The sequence below is a fragment of the Loxodonta africana genome, chromosome 14 (assembly GCF_030014295.1).
Source record: "Loxodonta africana isolate mLoxAfr1 chromosome 14, mLoxAfr1.hap2, whole genome shotgun sequence".
NCBI classification, from domain to species: Eukaryota; Metazoa; Chordata; class Mammalia; order Proboscidea; family Elephantidae; genus Loxodonta; species Loxodonta africana.
Window position 1 is genome coordinate 88,647,146 of NC_087355.1, and position 22,146 is coordinate 88,669,291.

General features: G+C 44.5%; 1 protein-coding gene across 8 annotated transcripts in view; it reads right to left on the bottom strand.

Annotated features, from left to right (window-relative positions):
- PTK2 (protein tyrosine kinase 2) overlaps window positions 1–22,146 on the bottom strand; it is a 252,340-nt gene that overhangs the window by 95,552 nt on the left and 134,642 nt on the right. For all 8 annotated transcript variants that reach the window (XM_064268126.1, XM_064268121.1, XM_064268124.1 and 5 more), the window contains 6 exons: window positions 18,216–18,270; window positions 9,186–9,326; window positions 8,594–8,671; window positions 7,422–7,529; window positions 6,027–6,144; window positions 949–979 (listed from right to left, as the gene is read on the bottom strand). In XM_064268126.1, the coding sequence (XP_064124196.1) occupies window positions 949–979; window positions 6,027–6,144; window positions 7,422–7,529; window positions 8,594–8,671; window positions 9,186–9,326; window positions 18,216–18,270 (531 nt within the window). The remainder of the gene's footprint in view (window positions 1–948; window positions 980–6,026; window positions 6,145–7,421; window positions 7,530–8,593; window positions 8,672–9,185; window positions 9,327–18,215; window positions 18,271–22,146) is intronic.

Sequence of the window (22,146 nt, forward strand, 5' to 3'; positions counted from 1 at the left end):
CTGTCTGACCTGCTGATCTTGGGTTTGGCAGCCACTGCAGCTGTGTGAATTAGGAGAAATCTCTACCCCGGCCCACGGACTTGGGACATTCCAGCCTCTACAACTGAGTGGGCCATTTCCTTGATATAAACCTCTCTCTGTATATATATTTATATACTTTACTGGTTTTGCTTCTCTAGAGAAGCCAGGCTAAAGACAGCTGGGAAGTGGATGAGTTTGAAACACTGAAGAAGTGATACTGGCTGTGGAGAAGGACGAGACAAAGATCATGCCCAGGTTTTACCCCCTTTATTCCAGTGGCTCTTGGATTAATTTTTCCTCTTCAGGTGCCTTCCAACTCCGTGGAAGCAGCTTTCTGAGTACTTTTCACACAGCTGTAATTGTTTATTTACCTGTTTATCTCGATGTCTAGATTTTGTCTATCATATCTGGGTCCCCAGTTAGTAAAGTACTGGCTGTGAATATTGAAGTTACTAAATAGTTTCTTTTAGAGTTACTATTTAATTCTTTGAATTTTATAAATCAATATATGTACTGTGAAATCTTGACAAAGAATTAAGCAACTAAAAAATTAATACAGATCACCTCTCCTCAATTTTCTCCCTTGTAAAACAGCCAGAACGACACCTACTTTTCAGGGCTCTAACGAGGATGAGAGATGCCACATCAAACACCTGCTAAACAATGTGCCTTCACATCGTTACTATGGCGCGGCTCTCCAACTCCTCTTTTGAACTTCTAATAAAGAGAAAGTTTATTTTTAAGCTTTTGGATTAAGCCTAAATACATAATATGATTTACATTTGATTTCTTTGTTCAAACTTGGAATATTGGTTTTCCAGTTCCCTGATCATATAAATCGTAATTTTTGAGGCAAACGGATAATAAAGCTATTTCCTTAAATTTTCTAAAAAAACTCAAGAAGAATACGCAGAGAGCAGCACTTACTTTGGTATTGATGGTAAAGCCCGTTCACCTTCTGGAAAAAAGAAAAGAGAGAGAAGAGGTTCATTTATTCCCTTTTCAAAGGTTACACCTACAAAGCAGGTAAGAAGGGCCAGCCCTGCCCCAGGGTCTCAGCAGTAACCCTTTAGAGAAGTTATCATACTGCCCATCTTAGATTCTCATAGTTTTATTTTCAACACTGTTAAACATAAACTGCCGGTGCATGGTTTTTAGAAGTTCAGTTTACCCAGAAGCACAGCTCTAGGTTGACAGCATGGTAGCAGATTTCCTTCCTGAGAAACTATAAAGGACGGGCTTTTTAGGGTCAGAGCCGACATTCCTCACCAAACGACTGGGCGTCGTGTATTTGGGTAAAAATGCTCACTGGTAGTGATTCTGAAATCTGTGCAGGAAACACATGAGAACACACAGAAAACAAGCCCACAGGTAAGGGAGGCTGCAGGAGGAAGTGACACACCAGAGACGGAGCCGGGGGCCTGCCAAGTGGGGGCCTGCGAAGCGGGGCCTGCAGGAGCTCTGGGAGCACTGCCAGCGGGAGCAGCTGAGGTGGCCACCTGCCCACAGTGGTTGCCTGCCCCCCGGCACCAACGGGGCCCATTCCTTTGGCCACAGTGACCAGGCAGGGATAGTGCGATCACAGCGAAGCTCAGGACTTTTGTTCCGTGGTGCGAGGACACATTCTCTCTCCCTCTTCCTTTGTGGACGAGAATGCACGGAGTGCTGCCTGGTCACCTCTGTAATCTGGATTAACCTAACAGCCTGCAGCTGATCCTCTCCCGCTCCATCCCTATGCTACACTGCCATCAGAATCATCTTCCCAAATTACAATTCACTGAGACATTTCTCAGCTTCAATGTTTAGTGTCTCTCAACATCTCTGAGGAGGCATATAAGCACCTCAGCCTAACCCAGAAAGCACTACCTCACTCCTATCAACACATAAGCAGTGCTCTCCCCCAGCTTTGGAGGAGATGTGGCGGGGGTGGGGCAGAGGAAGGTGGGTAGGCCCCCATCTACTACTCATTTCTCTGACCCCTTCACAGGCAGCTCCTTGGTAACACCCAGGTGTGCTCACATTTCCCCTTGAACTTGGGATTTCAACCAGTCCTCCCACCACCACCCTGTCGCTGAAATACCCTTGTCGAGGTCACCAATGACCCCCTTCCTAAATCTAATAGTTCACCCTTTGTCAGCACGTAACACAGGTAATCACCCTATCCTCCTGGAAGCGTCCCTCCCTGGGTCTCCAGGCCTGAGTCTACACTCACCTTTCCCCTAACCTCACAGGGCATGGGTGAGTCTCCTAGGCTGTGCAATTTCCTGGGTGTATCGTGCTGCCTTGGATGGTGCCCCTCTTTCTGGTGGAATATCACTCCCCAGGCTTTCACAGCAGGGCTCAGGCACCACCTCCTCCAGGGAGCCTACCGGGAGCACCCCAATTTAATTCCGACAGCCCTCCTCTGTGCTGCTCCTGTACTAACACAGCACTTCCCACCATCATCCTTTTGCATGGACTACACGGCTGGGTCACCTGAAAGTAAGGTTCAACATGCCCAAAGGCTGTGGAGAGACTGGAAAACTTACACATTGCTGGTGGGAATGTCAAATGGTACAACCACTTTGGAAATCGATTTGGCACTTCCTTAAAAAGCTAGAAATAGAACTACCATACGATCCAGCAATCCCACTCCTTGAAATATATATCCTAGAGAAATAAGAGCCTTTACACAAACAGATATATGCACACCCATGTTTACTGCACCACTGTTTACAATAGCAAAAAGACGGAAGTAACCAAGGTGCCCATCAACGGATGAATGGGTAAATTATGGTATATTCACACAATGGAATACTACACATTGATAAAGAACAGTAAGGAATCTGTGAAACATTTCATAACATGGAGGAATCTGGAAGGCATTATGCTGAGTGAAATTAGTCAGTTGCAAAAGGACAAATGTTGTATAAGATCACCATTATAGGAACTTGAGAAATAGTTTAAACTGAAAAGAAAACATTCTTTTGTGGTTATGAAAAGGGGGAGAGGGAGGATGGGAGAGGGGCATTCACTAATTAGATAGTAGACAAGAACTACTTTAGGTGAAGGGAAAGACAGCACACAATACAGGGGAGGTCAACACAACTGGACTAAACCAAAAGCAAAGAAGCTTCCTGAATAAAATGAATGCTTCGAAGGCCAGCGTAGCAGGGGCGGGAATCTGGGAACCATGGTCTCAGAGGACATCTAAGTCAATTGGCATAATGAAATCTATTAAGAAAACATTCTACATCCCACTTTGAAGAGTGGCGTGTGGGGTCTTAAATGCTAGCAAGCAGCCAGCTAAGATGCATCAATTGGTATCAACCCACCTGGATCAAAGGAGAATGAAGAACACCAAGGATACAAGGCGATTACAAGCGTAAGAGACAGAAAGGGCCACGTGAACCAGAGACTACATCATCCTGAGACCAGAAGAACTAGATGGTGCCGGCTACAACCGACGACTGCCCTGACAGGGAACACAACAGAGAATCCCTGAGGGAGCAGGAGAGCAGTGGGATACAGACCTCAAAGTCTCGTAAGACCAGACTTAATGGTCTGACTGAGACTAGAAGGACCCCGGTGGTCATGGCCCCCAGACCTTCTGCTGGCCCAGGACAGGAGCCATTCCTGAAGCCAACTCTTTAGACATGGATTGAACTGGAAAATGGGTTGGAGAGGGATGCTGGTGAGGAGTGAGCTTCTTAGATCAGGTGGACACTTGAGACTACGTTGGCATCTCCTGCATGGAGGGGAGATGAGAGGGTGGAGGGGGGTTAGAAGCTGGCGAAATGGACAAGAAAAGAGAGAGTGGAGGGAGAGTGTGGGCTGTCTCATTAGAGGGAGAGCAACTGGGAGTGTGTAGCAAGGTATATATGGGTTTTTGTGTGAGAGACTGATTTGATTTGTAAACTTTCACTTAAAGCACAATAAAAATTATTAAAAAAAAAAAAAAAAGTCCATGTGCTTACAGCCATAAATATACCTGGGTCTATATATAGATATATCTATGTCTAGTTCTCTCTCCATGGATATTTCAGACTATAACCCATTGAAAACATTCAACTTAAATAGTATTTTAATGAGTCAACGTATCTTTACTTTAGGCATACAAGATAGTCAAGTAATGAATACGCTGTGATTCAAAATAAGGTAGATAAATTATCAAGCTTACTAATTCATCCTATACAATGTAAAATTGGTAGCCACCAACGCTCCACCTAGCTTTCCTGCTGAGCACGTTCACTGCTGCCCTTCTCACGTGAATGAAGAGCTTAATGCATCTCATTTTACATGATCTGATATCAGAATATTTCTCCCCAGAGGAGTGGATAACTGGGTAGGCAGACTCTGAAGCTCATTCAGTGGTTAAAGTCTGAGCATTATTTTTTCTGTGTACTGAGATATTAATAAAGGACTTTGGGAAAATTAAAATGAAATAAAAATTATTTACTAAAAAGGAGACCAGCATACACTTAGTATTCACTTCCGGACAATCAGTCCCATTGAACATTTCACGTGAAGCAATTCTCCCGTCACGTTTACACAACTTGTGAGGTATACACCTCTCCTTGAAGCACAAAGTGAAAACTCAAGAGCTCATGGCTACAAAAGCTTTAAGTGAGGGTAGCTTTAGATAAAATCAACTTCACTATATTTGGTATTAAAAAAAACTAAAATAAATAAATGCTATATTTTAGAAAAAGCTAACAGGATCTATTGGTCTGATCATAGAGGAAAAACACTCATTAAACTGGCCACGACCTTGACTCACACAGTCTTATGTTTACTCACCGGTCTTTTGGTTTATGGCTTTAGTAACTGCGTTTAGACTACAACATTTTGATAAAACAAACAAACAAACCCGTTGCCGCTGTGTTGGTTCCACTCACAGCAACCCTGCAGGACACAGCAGAACTGCCCCGTAGGTTTCCAGGGCTGCGATCTTTACGGAAGCAGACTGCCACATCTTTCTCCTGCTGCGTGGCTGGTGGATTCAAACTGCCACACACCTTGCTCGAACTGCTTTGTAAAAACTGCTTCCTGCTAGACCAGCGGGGTTTCTACAGTCTCTATACCAGCAGTTCAATACTATGCCACTTGCTGTACTGGGGGCTATTTTCTACTGTCTTCAACATTGAACTTAATTGCGCTTACTTGGACACACACCACAGAGTGTCAGGATTCTTTATGACCACGTCACTGAAAGTTAGTGTTGGAAGGGATCTTGGCAATACAACAAAGCCCGTTTACAGAGTGCCTTCTACATATATTAACACACCCTCCCAAACAGCACCAAAGATAGGTACTATTCTTGTTTTCACAGATGAGAGAACTGAAGCACAGAAAAGCTCAGGCATGACAGATGGCAGCACGGAGGACCCATGATTTGAACCCACAAGTTAAGACATGGTTCCAAAGGCCAGTGTTTCTTCGCTTCACACGATGCTGTCATTCTCTTGGGATATTTGCATTGGATCATTCCAGAAACCGAAGCCCTCTGGAACATACCTTCTCACTTGCCTGCAAAAACCCCACATAACTTGACACGAGACCATCTTGTTTCATTTCAATTTTGATTTTACATCATAACCTAGAATTTATTTTGTTCTTCCACTACCCTAAACTTTTAAAATATATGAGAAAAAAAGACTAAACAAACTTTATTGTGAGTTTCAAGAGACACTTTTTTTAAAAAACAAACCAAGAATATAATCCTAAAAACTTATTTAAAAACATAACAATGACCTGGAAAATGCAACTCAAAGCACAATATTCTAAATAGAAATGTTTTCTTTAAGCTCTATTCAAACTTAGCTCCCTGCCTTGCCAGTGTGAAATGGACCACAACCCCTAGAAAAGCACAGAATACAGGATTACACTATGCTGAATGACCCCTTTGGGCTTTACAGCATTCACGGTTATCTTAGAGAAGGATTCCAGGCTACAGGGAGCGAGCGTGCCTAACACGAGACAACAGGAATATAGTTGGGTGTACGCACACAGAACCGGCCCCTCACCTTTCTGGGGTCTGATGATGAAAGACTGCGTGGCTCCATTCACCAGCCGGCAGTAGCCATCGATCAAGTCAGCCATATTCTCTGCAATGGTTAAGGATGGGGCCGTCACTGTCAGAGGCTAAACAGGGGGAAGAGACCAATAAAGAGACATTATTGTTCCTCCCAATAATCACAGGAACAGCTGTGCTATGACATCAGACCTCTCTGTGTACACACTTGGGAACAGGGCGGAGTGGGGGTGAAACAAGATCTGTCACAGGTTTGAGTGAAAAGGAAGTTTGATCTGTAAGAACACTATTCCTAGAACAGATGACCAAAGGCAAACCCAGATGAAAACCCAGAACAAAAGGAGGTGACCAAAATATTTCCCTTCAGAATGCCTGGCCCTTCTGGTGCTCTAATTAAGGAAAGAAGTTAATATCATCAGTAAGTCAAAGTATGACTTATTTTTAAAAAACAGACCAATTTGGAGTAAATTTTTATCAGTCATCATAATTTTTCTAATACTAAAGAAATTAGTAAAATTTTTCTTTTTGAACGTGTAACATTTCTCCTCAAGGGCTTAGTAGTCACACTCATTTATAAAACATGTTCAATTCTGATGAACTTTCTAAAGACCTATCCTTAAGTGTTATCTAGGAGATAATAAAAGCTGTATTTTATTTTCAAACGCAGGTACATCCTAATTCATGTATCTATTCGTAATCCCCTTCCTATGACTATGGCCAGTCTCTGTGCCTCAGTTTCCTCATCTATAAAATGGAGATAGGCATCTCAAAGCATCTACTTCACTGGGCTGTGAGAATGACAGGTTCTTCTCTTGGCTTCTGTGTAGTGTTAGAACAGAGGAGGACACATTTTAAGAGCTCACTAAGAACTAGCAGGGCGCTGGCAACACAGTGGTTAAGAGCTTGGCTGCTAACAAAAATGTCAGCAGTTCAAATCCGCCAGCCGCTCCTTAGAAACCTTATTGGGCAGTTCTACTTTGTCCTATAGGGTCGCTATGGGTCGGAATCGACTCAGGGACAATGAGTTTTGGTAAGTATCAGCTGTTGCTGCTGTTATTATTATTATCATTACCCAGAGAAGGTCACACACAGTGTAGTCTGGGGAATACCTGTCTGCCACAATTAACAAGACACACTTCTATATAATTCCAAGGAGTTGATTTCCTCGGTAATTCACAATAATCTTTACAACAATACCAGATGTGTTTTTAAACGTCTCTTGTTCTACTCTTGGGACATCTGATCATTCTTATTTATGGTATGGCATCACGCATGAGAAACTGTGATTACAATGACCCATGAAAACTCACCCTCATCCTAGAAAGTCCTATTTATAAATACGCTATGTTTTCATTTTCCTTTCATGACGAATGTACAGGCTCCTTACCTCGGGTGCGCCTGCTATTTTTAGCTGTAGCATTCCTTTTCTGTCCTTGTCTTCGCTGTTTGAATACTGGATGGTCTGCACTTGGTTAAAGTCGGCCAGATGTGTAGGCTTTGGAAAGAAAAGGCAAAAACTCTGGACCACGGATGAAAGGCTCACTTCACCGATTCTGTTAACTACTCTGTGAAATTATCAGGGCCCCACCTCCGATCCCAGTGTTACCCTCCCTAACCGAGAATCTCTGGGGGTCAATCTGGTTCTCCATGTAGCCCCTAAGGGAGGTGTCTCCTTCTGAGGAGCAGGCATGGGCTCAACGGACCCCTCCCCTCTCTTTCACTGCACTGTCACATCAGGAGTCTGTCTGCTCTTCACACGCCTGATGTCCAAAGAGGAGATACTGCATAAATGTTAGCAAGATGCATGCAAGTACAGTGACCACAGACACAGACACAGGGGGCAGAGGAAGGGAGACAGCAGAAGTGTATCCCTGACTTGACTGACTCGCTGGCCTGGGAGGAACCTCACGAGACTCCCGGCAGGAGTGAACAGTCCTAATCTGTTCCCATAGAGAGGGATCTAGGCTCGTTCTCAGCATGTCAGAGCTGGAGTAAGTTTTTGACACTTCACAAAGCTCTACAGTGTAATGAGGCTGGTGAGAAAGCAGGTACTCAGGGATCCATCCCATATAGGCCTAAATCTCAGGACATGCCAAGGGTAACTATGGCCATTTTTTCCAAGTAGAACAGACTCCTTCTTTCTGCTTAAAAAGACAAAAATATGCACATGGGTCTCGTATCATTCTAGCACTTCAGGGCAACAATCCCTCTGCATGTGATGAGTCCTGGGCATTTCTTCCTAACAATGAACCTGGCTCAGAAATTATATTTTACAATTTCTCCAGATTAACCGTAACAACCCTATTCGGATCTCACTAACAGACACAATTAGTATTATTCATTCCTTCCAAAACTAAAGAACTCTGAAGAATCCCCAAAGGGGCCTAGACTTTCTCTTACTCTCTCCCGCCTTGAACACCAAATACTGTGCTATGGAAAGATTTAACCACAAAAGAACGCCCATTTCCTCAATTTGAGTCCCCTGCGTGTAAAGTCAAGGTCAACAGGTGCGTAAGGCACTGCACAGGCTGTCCGCGGACCCCGCAGAAGCAGACTTACGTTGCAGCCCTTGTCCGTTAGGTAACTGATGCCTTCTTCTGGGCCGATTGCCAGTTCCACTGAAATAATCCAGCTTGACTTTTGAAGGTGAAACAAGTGAAGATAGAAGGTACCAGAGGAAAAAGAAGTATTTTAGATAACTGTGGATGCACTAAGAACGAGAGGGGGCTGGCTTAGTTTGTTATTAATCTCTCTAACCCACTAAGAGAAACTGTTTAGAACTTCATTGATTCAGTATCTGTTGAGCTCAGACACAGACACCCCAGGCTTACTGCGGTGTGTCTAAAGCCAGTGGCTTCCCAGGGAAGATTATCTGAACAGCTAAACTAGCCCTTAGAGAACGATTAATCAGCAAATAGCTGGGCTGCAACAACAACAAAAAACCTAATTATGAACACAGGCTTGCTATTAAAAAAAAAAGGATCCTACTCTCATATCGATATATTTTGTTTTTGCATTTTTCTCACTGTAAAACAACAAAATAATCTCATGTTGTTAAAATGTGACACAAATTAATTTCAATCAGAAATTTAAATATAATTGTTAAGAAAAAAGAAACCTGTTCTGCTATTTTCCATGTCCCCGTACTTACACCAAGAGCACATTTGAAGCATTCTTTATCAAATCTGTACACAGGGGAGAGAATCTCAAAGAATTTCAGAATACTTTCTTCTCTATTAAGGTTGGCAAATTGTCTAAACGTCTGTTGGATCAGTTTTCTTAGTGTTTTGGCCTGCATGACAAAATTAAAAAAAAAAAAATCTTTTTAGAGTCAGCAATGAATAGAGACCACACCAATACTAACATCACCTAAGAGTCCTTTCCTACTCACCGCTTAATGCCACTACAATTACTCAGAATTGTTATTCTTGTCAGAGAACTATACACTTATTTAACAGAGCTTCATTTCTTTTAAAAGAAACCTGTGAGGCAACAACTGGCTTATGAGAACACGCAAAGAGTTAGCACTGAAGAATACACACTATGTGTGCACATGACCCGGAGTGGACAAAGGCAAAGGCATGATTCTTCTCACACATTCCACTGTCAGGGTAAATCGAGGCAACCTTTCTGAAGGGCAACTTGGTAACAAAAATCGAAAACCTTAAAATACCACAACCCTTGATCTAACAATTCAAATCCCTGCACATTAGTCTTCAGAAACGATTAAACATGTACGTAAAGGTTCCATAGCAGCCAGGCTCACTGCGCAAAGCTGTTGACGTACCACTTGGACTGCTTACATCAATTATGGTCTACCTACCCAATGTTCTATGCAGCTATAAAAAACAGTTTTATAAGACTAATTTACAACATTAAAGTATGTATCCTTATGGTTACACGAGAAACAATGACAAGGCACTCTGTCCAGCGAAGACCTTGTATAAGGTGCAGGCACCGTGACAAGACTGCTGTGTAGACACAGGCACTTGGGAGCACACACATCACTGTTGACAGGGAGGAGACAAACCAACTGCGGGTTTTTTTCTGTGTAGTGGGATGATCATAGGTGATCTTGTCCTTTTTCACTTATTTGAATTTTCCATTTATCTACCATGAACATCTGCATTTATTTAAGAAAGGAAGAAAACCACTCCTAAAAGTCATGGGCAGTGAGGGAAGAGCTTTCCAGCAGCAGGTGCACAGTCCCTGGTACGCGTAAGGCGCCCTGAGGAGGCCAGCAGGTGGAACATGTGAGGGGTGTGAGGTAAGGGGGGGACCTGAGGAGGCTAGCAGGTAGAACACGTGAGGGGTGTGAGGTATGGAGGGGCCCTGAGGAGGCCAGCAGGTAGAACACAGGAGGGGTCTGAGGTAAAGGGCGGCGGGGAGTCCTGAGAAGGCCAGTGGGGTAGAACATGTGAGGGGTGTGAGGTAAGGGGAGGCCCCAAGGAGGCCAGCAGGTAGAACACATGAGGGGTCTGAGGTAAAGGGTGGCGGGGAGTCCTGAGGAGGCCAGTGGGGTAGAACATGTGAGGGATCTGAGGTAAGAGTCGCCACTGAACTGAAAGTGGTAAAAACCGTGGAAGGGGCAGGTTGGTGGGTGAGGTCAGGGAGAATCACAAGAGCTCACTTTGAGCATGTTAAGTCTGAAAGGCCAATCAGAAATCTGAGCCCTGGATGATACCTATGCCTACAAATAAAGTGGAGACAGGAAAGAAGAAACGGCTAAAGCCAGGTAAGTAGGGGGAAAATTAGCAGAAAGTGAGGTCAGGAGAGATAGAAGTATTTCAAGGAGAGAGTGAACAATGGTGAAATGTGATCAGATGGACAAGGATGGAGAGCAGATGTTAAGAGTGGGCAAGACAGCTGCTGTGGTCCTGAGGAGACCATCTCAGCAAAGTGGAGGGGACAGAAGACAGGCTACACTGGTTTGAAGAGAGGAAGAGAGACACGGGGAGGGTTCTTGTATATAATTCTTAGTTGTTTCATGGCAAAACGAGGCAGAGAAACTGGTGGGGGAGAACAAAAAAGAACTGTGGAATTTGGTGGTAGGGAGGTAGAGAATTTGAGTTCGCTTCTCTCTGAATGGGAGGCCATGAGGAGGCCGGGAAGGCGGTGGTAGTGGTGGTGAACATCTGAGGCCAAGGGCAGAAATGTGAAGTTGTTGTCTTGAACATCAGAAGAGTTGAACTCGCCAGGGCCCAGTGCAGAGTATGGCTGGGCAGCATGCACCTCTGTCTGAGATGTATGGTCTTGGATTTAAAGAGGCAAGATCTGTTTTTCACTAGCAACGTTCAGCTGCTGGGATATAGACTCAGGGCAGGCTAATGGTTTTACACAGGGCTGGGGTTTTGACCGGTAAGAAAAAGAGTGGAACAAGAGAGTTACAGGTGTTCTGCAAAGGAATAACAACAGTTCTGCATCACAGAATCTAAAATGAAGAGAAATGGACTTGAGGTTAGCGAGACTTGACTGAAAAATGTTATCGCACATAAAATGACAAGTCAGCCTTGGATGCTTGGGAAGCAGATGCTGCAGGGCGTGGCCAAGTACTGCCCATGAGCCAAGGACTGAGATAGCCACGCTCTCACGAGGCTGGAAACCCTGGTGGTGTAGTGGTTAAGACTTTGGCTGCTAACCAAAAGGTCAGCAGTTCGAATCCACCAGGTGCTCCCTGGAAACCTTATGGGGCAGTTCTACTCTGTCCTATAGGGTCGCTATGAGTCAGAATCGACTCGAGAGCAGTGGATTTTGGTCTCACAAGGCTCAGCCTGTTGGTGTGATAGCTGTTCTGATTCCAGGACTCCCAGTCTCTGCCTGTGACTGCCTATGCAGGGCTGATGTCCCCCAGCCAAGTGTACACTGCCGTGGGGATGTGAATTATTTTCTGCATTCCCTACAAGACAGACTTCTCGTTATCAATTAATCATGCAATGTCCTGAGAGTGTGGTCAATATAAACCAGTCCCTGAGAAGTAGGTCCACCCCACTTTGGGCCCAGAGTGGACCACTAACGAAACTGTTCTCTGCGCTTTGCACTCGGAATACACTGAAGAGTCAGAGCAGACGTCTTGTCCTCAAGCTCAGAAAAGCTTCCTGATCTCACTCAAGGCTACAGGAAGGACACGATTCTAGGGCACAGTGCCCCAGACACTGATGAAATCACAATACGTGATGCCAGAAAAGACTTCTGCAGCCCTTGGAATGCAGAACGGAAATGAACTCTATCTCCACAATGACCCTGCAAGGTAGATTCTATCCTTCGTAGACTAGTGGGCACATGGAGACTCAGAGAAGACAGACAACCAGGGAGGCCACAAGAACTGGGATACAAACCCTCGGCTGCTTCATTTCTTTTCAAATAAACGGTCAGCTCAAGCATCACTCTAAAAGCAATTCCAGACAGCACCAGGCAGAAACCACCACCCCATCCTGAGTCTCCTCTCACCTTGAGTGTATCTTCAAACACAGTACTTAAAACACCTTTTATACCAATTTTTTTTTAAGACAATCCCTCTTACCCCCACTGCTAGTCTGTAAGATTCTTGCGAGTAAGAAGGGTGCCTAAGTCATCTCATCATCTCCAAGGCTATTGAGAAAAGAGTGTGGCCCACAGCTGAAACTCAATTAGGTGCTGGAGAGTAAATAAACGTGGGACTAACTCCTTGGATTCTGGCAACCTCTTAAAGAAAATGGACAAGCAAAACCTGTTCCTGTCCTATAAATGGATGCTTCGCTTTCCAGCAGGTAAGTGGGATGACAGCTCAGACTTCTGTAGTATCAACTGTCACAGAGCATACTGCCTCAGTGTGCTGATGGTCTGGTCCCGAGAAATGTCTCCCACCAGCAAGTGGAAAACAAGTCGAGCAAAAGCCCTGGAATCCCTTACAACTCTTCCTTGAAATACAATGTGATAAGTTAGAACCAGGCAGCAGCTGCAAAGAACGGCTGTCAAAAGGGCATGCAGACCGAAACACAGAGGCAAATATTTTTATTAACATTAATAAAAGGCTGACATACTCATTCATGCCTCTGAGAAGAACACTTCCATTTGGTTAAGTCCTGACATGCACAGATTTAAAAGTGTGAGAGGTCCAGAAAAGAAGCCATTCCTCTCTGCAGGTCATCATTCTCTGCTCTGTACCTAAGCCTCAGTGACTAGCTGCCCAGGAACTATTAGTGATAATGGCATGCACTCACATTTGTTCATTTATTCAGTGCTTTTTAAATGCACCTCCTAAATGCTGTTTTATGATGTAGTAGACAGTAGCCCGTCTTTGAAGGTGGGGAGCTAGAATATCCTCTTGAGCTTTACCCGTATATCTACCTGCTCACCTGACATTTTCAAGGGCATTTCCCACAAACATCAAAAAGCTAACATATCACCAAGAGAAATCCTAATTTATACTAAAACCTGATCTGCCCCATCTCAGCAGTCTCCCAGCTGCTGAAGCCAGACACCTAGGAATCGACCTTGATTCCTCCTGTTCCCTCCCCGAGCACCCACCCAGTCCACCATGAGTCCTGAGTGTGCTGTTTCTAAAGCACACGGTGTCTCTCTTGCTCCCCACCTGAGCCCCCTCCCACGTGTCCACACAGCCCGTTTCACACACTGCAGCCAGGCACTCCTGTCACTCTCCAGCTCAAACCTGTGGGGATGGGGGATAACGAATTACCCCAACCAAATGGGTCCTTCGTGATGGGACGCTCCCTGTGTCCCCCACCTCATCTCCTGCCACTCTCTCCGGGCCCACTGTGACCATATTGGCTTTCACCCTGTGACAGTCTGGCAGCAATCTACCCTGCTTGCTGCCCACTTGGCAGGGATGCCCTTGCTCCCCTCTCTGCACTATCCACACCCGTCCTCCTGTCGCTGAGAGCCTACCTGCCCCTCTGCACTACCCACACCTCTCCTTCTCCTCCTGACAGCCTACCTGCCCCTCCAGTACTACCCACACCTGTCCCCTTCCTGCTGACAGCCTACCTGGCCCTCCGGCACTACCCACACCTGTCCCCCTCCTGACGACAGCCTACCTGCCCCTCCAGCACTACCCACACCTGTCCCCCTCCTATTGATGGCCTACCTGCCCCTCCGGCAAGGAAACCGGGGCTGGAAGTTCACGTGCTTTCTTAGTGGTTTCCTTTGTCTTAGTGACAGCGATCACAAGTGAAAGAATCAAGCTTTGGACCAACCCTAGGGACTACAGGGGGAGGGGAAGAGCCACACCATGGGGTCAATTTGAAACTGAGGGCCCACAGATTGTCACATTTCATTTTTATACACACACACGTATTTACCTGTTAGATCTGAATGTAGTTTTAAGAATGTAAAACATGGGGTCTGTGAACTAACTTAAATGAACCTGCTTTCACTGTGAATGCATATAACCACATGCAGGGCACACGCTGAAGGGTATTTCCTTTTCCTCTATTTTTCACCCGTCTATCTTCTACCGAAATTTCTGGCTCCAATTCCCATCCTATGTAGAAAATAAAGGATACATTGTTTGGACAGTGCCCTTTCTTTTTTCTTTAACCTGCCCACCCCTTTCAGTACACCTGGTAAATGCTGGGTGGGCGTCTCCTTTCTGGGCAGAGTGTTCATATGCTGGCGTTTCCCAGCCCTCTCCTCACTGTGCCTCCTCCTGCGATGCCCTGACTTACTCCCACTGCTTCAACCTGTAAGGTGGTGGCTTCTAAGAGGTGGGATGGTGTGCTGATGAAGACCTCAGATGCTGGGTTTTGATCCTAGCTCTGCAATACGGCTCTGAAATTTTGGAGAAGGGTTTTATTGTCTCTGTGCTTCAGTTGACTCATCTGTAAAATGGAGGTCATGGCAGAACTTATCGCGAAGGGTTGTTGGGGAAAACAAAGAGGCTGAGACGAGCCCCACCTGAGTGGCCCTGCCTGCTACATACTCGACCTGTCAGTAGTTACATACTCGACTGGATCCTTGTCAGTCCCACCCAAACCAGCTTCAAAAGTCTGCTCACTCTTCTTCCTCCCTCCACATCCGATCTGCAGCTGTACTTTACATCTCAGCATCCTTCAAATCTAACCTACCAGTCCTATCTATACCCCTGTCGCTTTTTAATCCAAGCCCTCGTTATTTCTTTTTGCAACAGTGCCGCACAGTGACTGTGAAATACACTATGAAAAGGGACTCGTGCTGCTCTCCAGCAGCAGGGAGGGAGCTGCCAGTCCCTTCCTGCCCTGAGAGCTGATCTGGTTTGGGGCTCTTTCCCATTCAAAACATTCTTAGAAACGCAATGTGCACAGTGATAAGGAACTAAACTGCTCACCTTGATAATTTAACTGGCTGTGAAATTTCTTAGTAACTGGACAGTAATGTTTGAAAATAGTAACTCTACAGTGTTAAAAGACAGATGGTCTGAGCTACCATGTGACTCCATTTGTCTCATGCAGATGAATACAGGGAAAGCTGCTTATCGCTTAGACACCTCACCCAGCTGAGAACTAGGAAGACACGGGATGGCCAACGAAACCAATGAACTCAATCGGCCAGAGCAGGGGAGACAATACTTAGTCAGGGTTAGTGTCGTAGGATGCTCTGGCTCTTCACCAGCTGAGAGGGGAGCTGGGCCAGGAGTGCTCAGCCAGGCTCTCTGACAGTGATGCTTCCGTGTGGCCACCAGAGGAATGGGAATTCCACAATGGCCAACGCTGGACAAGAGCTAGAAAGTCTTAGGCTGCCTGAAAGGAGCCCTCAAATTAGTTTTTATAGGCAGGATACCTTAGAAAGTATTACTTCTTTACTAACTTCTCAGTAAGGAAAATAATCTACAAAGCCTGTTGTTGCTGTTAGGTGCCAGTGAGTTGGTTCCGACTCATAGTGACTCTGCACAACAGAATGAAATGTTACCCGGATCTGTGTCATCCTCACAATCGTTGCTATGTTTCAGCCCATTGTTGTAGCCACGGTGTCAATCCATCTTGTTCAGAGTCTTCCTCTTTTTCGCTGACCCTCTCTCTACTAAGTATGATGTCCTTCTCCAGGGACTGGTCCCTCCTGATAACATGTTCAAAGTAAGTGGGATGAAGTCCACTTCCTAGAATCTCTTGATAATTAATCAATACAGTTCCAGAACTGTTAGAACAAGCAGCAAGAATGTTTTGTACTGTAATTTATCCCTACTTATTAGCTCCAATGGAGCCCTGGTGGCACAGTGGTTAAGAGCTCACTGCTAACCGAAAGGTCAGCAGTTCAAGTCCACCAGCCACTCCTTGGAAGCCCCATGGGGTAGTTCTTCTCTGCCCTAGAGGGTTGCTATGAGTCGGAATGGACTTAACAACAACTGGTTTGGTTTTGGTTTTATTAGCTTCAACGTTGCTTTGTATTTGCTCTAATTTAGGAAATATGCATACAATTCAACTCTACACTAATTCTCATACAGAGAGAAAACTACTAAGAACATGATCCTTCTTCCAAATGAAGCAGTATTACTCAGTTCAATCACCAGAAATCGATGATATTCAGCCAAGTGAACTACAAAAATGTTCTGACACATCAGTCAGCCTCCTACGTATCAGATGTTGCCAGCAACAAGGGGCTCCTAGTGCTTCCCAGGTGAAACGGTTATAACGTAATGCTAAGGAAAACTTACAACAGACACAGCAACAGGCTCAGAACAAGGAGCTGGTGGCACAACGGTTAAGTGCCAGTCTGCTAACTGAAAGGCTGGCAGTTTGAACCCACCCAGGGGCTCCATGGGAGAAAGACCTGGCGACCTGCTCCCATAAAGATTACAGCCTAGAAAACCCTATGGGGCAGTTCTACTCTGCCACATGGGCTCTCGCTGTGAGTCAAAATCAACTAGCCAGCACCCAACAATAGGCTAAGAACACATTAAGGGGGAATAAGGTACACATTCTCCTACCAAGGGCTAAATTCAGATGTACCCAGTGTTCCCGCAAAGAGTACTTACTTCCCAGCCCGTCCACAGGACCTATCACAGTGAGGGGCTTGCCAAGCAGAGGCTAGGCCTCCTCCACTCTGCACGGGCTCCAGTTCAATAACTGCAGGTGCCCGGGAGGGGTTGCTGAATGAGCACGCAAAGCCAGGACTTCTGTGCTCAACAAAAACACTCAGCTTGACACAGTTACCTACTGACCAAAGACTGGAAAATGACGCCTATTTTCTCTAAGAATAAAATTGTTCCTGATAATACTCTAGGAAATCACTTTACTTGGGAACTGTATAGATACTTCACAAAACTGGTAACTACTGATCTCTAAACCTTTCTAGTTTGGAAATGAGATGTTTTACTGAGAATTATATATAAAGGTCGGGTTAAAATTTGGCTGTTTTGACTTCTTACCTAAGTGCAGATTTACAGAAGAGCTGAAGAGACAGTACAGAGTGTTCACCCTTCACCCAGCTTCCCCTTCTGTTAATGTCGTACATGATAACGAGGGTACCTTTGTTACAACTAACAATCTGGGTACGATTCACTAAACTACAAGCTTCATTCAGATTTCACTAGTTTGTTTACAAAAGAACTTTTAAAAAAATATTCTGGGATCCCATCCGAGATGCCACATCGCATTTAGTCTTTCATGACCTTGGCTCTTCTGAAGAATAATCATCAGAACTTTGTAGAATCCCTCAATTTGGGTTTAAAGTTTTACTCGTATAATTAAAAAAAAAAAAAAAAAAAAGGCATTTCTGGCACAACTAGTATCAGAGAGAAAGAAAGTGAAACACCTTGCCAATTATCGGAGGCATAAGCACCCAAACTCTCTCACTCACCAATCATGGACTATTTAAGATCCACCCAATAGAATAAGGGACTCTTTCAACCCTTCGATGTGAGCGTTAATTAAAAACAACCCTGTCAAAATTTAAATGTAAATAAAGGGAAAAGGCAGGTAAAAACCAAAAAGGCACTTGAAAAAGCCAGTGTTAACTGACCCATCCACTCTATACAGCTGTTCTGGAAGGAACGAGAAGCTGGGGCGAATTTTTTAAAGCTATTTAAGAAAGCAAGTACACATACCTGTTTAAATATGACTAGAAAACTGTTCATTTTTTACATTACAGCTTTTACACGTACAGAGCAGACTATATCATTTCACTTTCCAAAGCCAGTTTACCGTCAGGGAAAAGGCATTTGCATAATTTGATTATCTGATCTGATTACGATAAAGGAGACTCTAATTACCTTGACAGAATCCAGTAAACTCTTAGGGAAAAATCGCTTTAAACCAACATCTTTTCTGAAATATAAAAAGAAGTGTATTAACAAACAACACCACCAAATTAATTAACAAAATGACATTCTTGCAAGAATATAAAAGCACATTAAATTCTTCCTCCTTCCGCGTATTACTCAGGAAGGAAACGGCACAACGAGGCTTCAGTTGACCAGCGCATTCCAGGGAGGAGGAGAAATCATTTTCCAGAAATGCAAAGAAGATAGGAACACATTTTAAGTAGAAAGCCCTTTGTATCCTTCTTTTTACCCTTGTTGTTGAAAATTTTAAATACTGCCTTGCTGCGAAGTACAATGTATGAATAAAGTGTTCTTTTTCAGATACTGCTTGAAGGTTATCCTACTAAACACGAGTTCCAGCTGGGTGGTGCGATTTACGTAGAGAAAGCAGACTGGCCAGGTTATAACAAGACTCAGGACATGCCCTGGAAATTGGAAAAAAAAAATAAATCCCTTGGATCTATTCTAACAGTTGACAAGCTTTTTTGGGTAAGGGATTCATTCATCTAATCAAGGTTTAACATCTCAATTTCACGTAAGGAAAAAACAGCAATAAAGTGATCTAAGGTCAAAAGTTGAATGGGTGGAAAGGCTGGAAACCCCAATGATTTTCCTTACATCAGGCAATGAAATTACATGAGTTGTTGCCATGGAAGGCCTCAAAGGAACTTCAGCATTAAACAGGCTGGAAAAATCAGGTCATTCTCGTTTTTCCATCCCCGTTGGGGACTCCATCACTCAGGCTGTTGGCCACTAGATGGCACTCGTGTGTAGGTAAGATGAATGCTGCAGAGTCGTGGAAAATATAAAGGATGACGAAGCAGAAAAGTGAAACGCAGGTATCTTTTCAGGTCACATAAGGAAACAATACATTGAATACAAAGTATATAAAAAAAATTAAAACCACCAGGGATGACTTCTTTGTCTGTAACTGTAAAAGAGCTGGTAATAACACAGAAGCTTTTGGTAATAAAGAAAGTTTTGGTAGTAACACAGAAACTCTATGGGACAGTTCTGCTCTGTCCTACAGGGTCGCTGAGTCAGAATCGACTCGACGATTTAACACAGAAATCATGTTGAAGTTCATATGACTGATCCTATATCCAAGCCTCTGAATTCCCTATTCTAGTCCATAATCTTCTAGGTAGTACCTAAACCGATCAACTCCTCCTTCAATCCATAACTGTCAGTGCTCACTCTCCTTGAAGCCATTATTATTTTCACTACATCCTACGAAATTCTTTCTCGAGTTGTATGACGTACTGCCTTCTGGTTTCACCTACTAGTTAATCTCCCTAACTCCTGGTTTTCTGTTTCCCTATCCTCTTCTGCCAACGTATTACCTGACCGGCTCTGATTACTCCATACGGAGGGAAAGAGTCAGCCCAAGTTCCTCCCCTCCCCTGCTGCCTCCTCAGGACTCGGGGCCTTTGCATTTGAAGGGTTTCGGTGCTAATCACTACTGGGGAACTGAGGGTACCAAAATAGGAACAGGAAGAAAAACAAAAATTCTAGAATTTTAAAGGCATATCCTTGAACATTTTTCCCCTATCCTCCTTTTCAGGGAACTATTCCATAACAAAAAGCACTTCTTTTCCTATCAGAAAGTCCAGGCTTGAATCTTGGCTTTGCCACAGGAGAGGTTTGGCTATTACCATCTGTGGACGTTGGTTTATCTGTTTATAACACGGGAATGCTAATTCTCACAGCTTACAGTGGTGCTGAGGGTTAAGTAAGAATGTGTTTACCGAGTCGCTAGGACTCCCTCCCCTGGGAATACCCTGGAAGCCCCTCCTGTCTGGTGAGATTTTGGCCCATACACAACTCACTGCATTGAGCAGAGCAGAGACATGGCGTGGCTTGTGGCTGCAGAATATACAGTATACGTGGCTGGGGGTGAGGTTCCCACAGGAAGTCAGGCAAGAGAGGGCAGGAGATGTGGACGAGACAAGGGCAGCAACAGGAGAGGCAGTGAGAAGAGGGGAGATTCAGGACATATTACGGACAAAGGGCCAAAAGTGCTACCTGACTGGAAGTCCAGGGCAGGTGGTGGTGTGGGCACCAAGAGCTGTTTTCTTTCTTTTTTCTACTATTGTATTTTAAAAGAAGGTTTACAGAACAAACTAGCTTCTCATTAAACAATTCGTACACATATTGTTTTGTAACATTGGTTACTGTCATGGATTGAATCATGTCCCCCCTAAAAAATGTGTGTATCAACTTGGGTAGGCCACGTGTGGTTGTCCTCCATATTGTGATTGTATTTTATGTTAAGAGATTAGGGTGGGATTGTAACACCACCCTTACTCAGGTCATCTCCCTGATCCAAGGTAAAGGGAGTTTCCCTGGGGTGTGGCCTGCACCACCCTTTCCCTCTCAAGAAATAAAAGAGAAACAAGCAGAGAGATGGGGACCTCATACCACCAAGAAAGCAGCACCAGCAGCAGAGCCTGTCCTTTGGGCATGGGGTCCACGCGCGTGAGAAGCTCCTCAACCAGGGGAAGATTGAGGACAAGGACCTTCCTCCATAGCCGACAGAGAGAGAAAGCCCTCCCCTGGAGCCGATGCCCTGAATTTGGACTTGTAACCTACTAGACTGTGAGAAAATAAACTTCTCTTTGTTAAAGCCATACACTTGTGGTATTTCTGTTATGGCGGCAGTAGATGACTGAGACAGTTACCAACACCACGACATGTCAACACTCTCCCTTCTCGACCTTGGGTTCCCTATTACTATCATTCCTGTCCCCTCCTGGCTTCTAGTCCTTGCTGCTGGACTGGTGTGTCCCTTTAGTCTCATCTTGTATTATGGGTTGAATGGTGAATGAACTTCAGAAGTGACTTCATGACTGAGGTAAAAGGGTGTCTGGTACCATACTCTTGGGTTTCTCTACTCTCTGTCAGGCTAGTAAGTCTTGTCTTTTTTTGTGAGTGAGAATTTTGTTCTATATTTTTCTCCAGCTCTGTCTGGGGCTCTCTATTGTAATCCCTATCAGAGCAGTAAGTGGTGGTTGTCGGCACCATCTAGTTGTGCTGGACTCAGTCTGGTGGAGGCTATGGTAGTTGTGGTCCATTAGTCCTTTGGACTGATCTTTCCCTTGTGTCTTTGGTTTTCTTCATTCTCCCCGGACAGTTCCGTTTTAGACATGGGCGGTTAGACGGGGTGGACTCTGCGTGGCCCCAGTGGAGATCTCAGGAGGTAGCTAGCTATCTAAGTCAGGAGTAACGCAGGATAGGGTCTATCCTCTTCCTGCTCATGAGACTGCCAACAGCTGTCAGTCATCCATGGATACATCTATTGTTTTTAGAGACAATTTACTGTACTCATTTCTGTCACAAATGGGAAAATTAAAGACGGACCAAGAGGGTTGTATGTTTCAAGAAAAATGAAAGGGAGCATACTTCTTTATGAAAATAAAAACTATGAGTAGGTGTAAACTTATTTTAAATGTTTCAAAGGTAACGACATCTCCATTAAAGAAATAAAGCTTAAGGCCAGTTGATGTTTAGCACGTGTGCAGTTTGGGGTTTTCACAGAACTACTTCTGAGGAATAACTAATTTGTAACTTTTGTCCATATGGCAGAACTCTTTTTAATAAAACACCTGACAAGTGAGAAAATAAAAATGAGGCTAATATACACAAAATGGTGAAAAAATTCAACATTACTTTTAACACATTTTCTGTTAATTAATCAAGAAGCCAATCTACTTCAGGCTTTGCGGTAGAGGGCTCTGCAGCGGCCGGAGAGCAGCTCAGACACTGTGCTTGGTGTTTGGGGAGCCTATTATACAAGTCTAAATTTAAAACCTCCCTTAGGAGCCAGGCGGGGGACATGCAGGCTGCCCCATTTTTCATACCAGGTCGCCTTCCCCCTCAC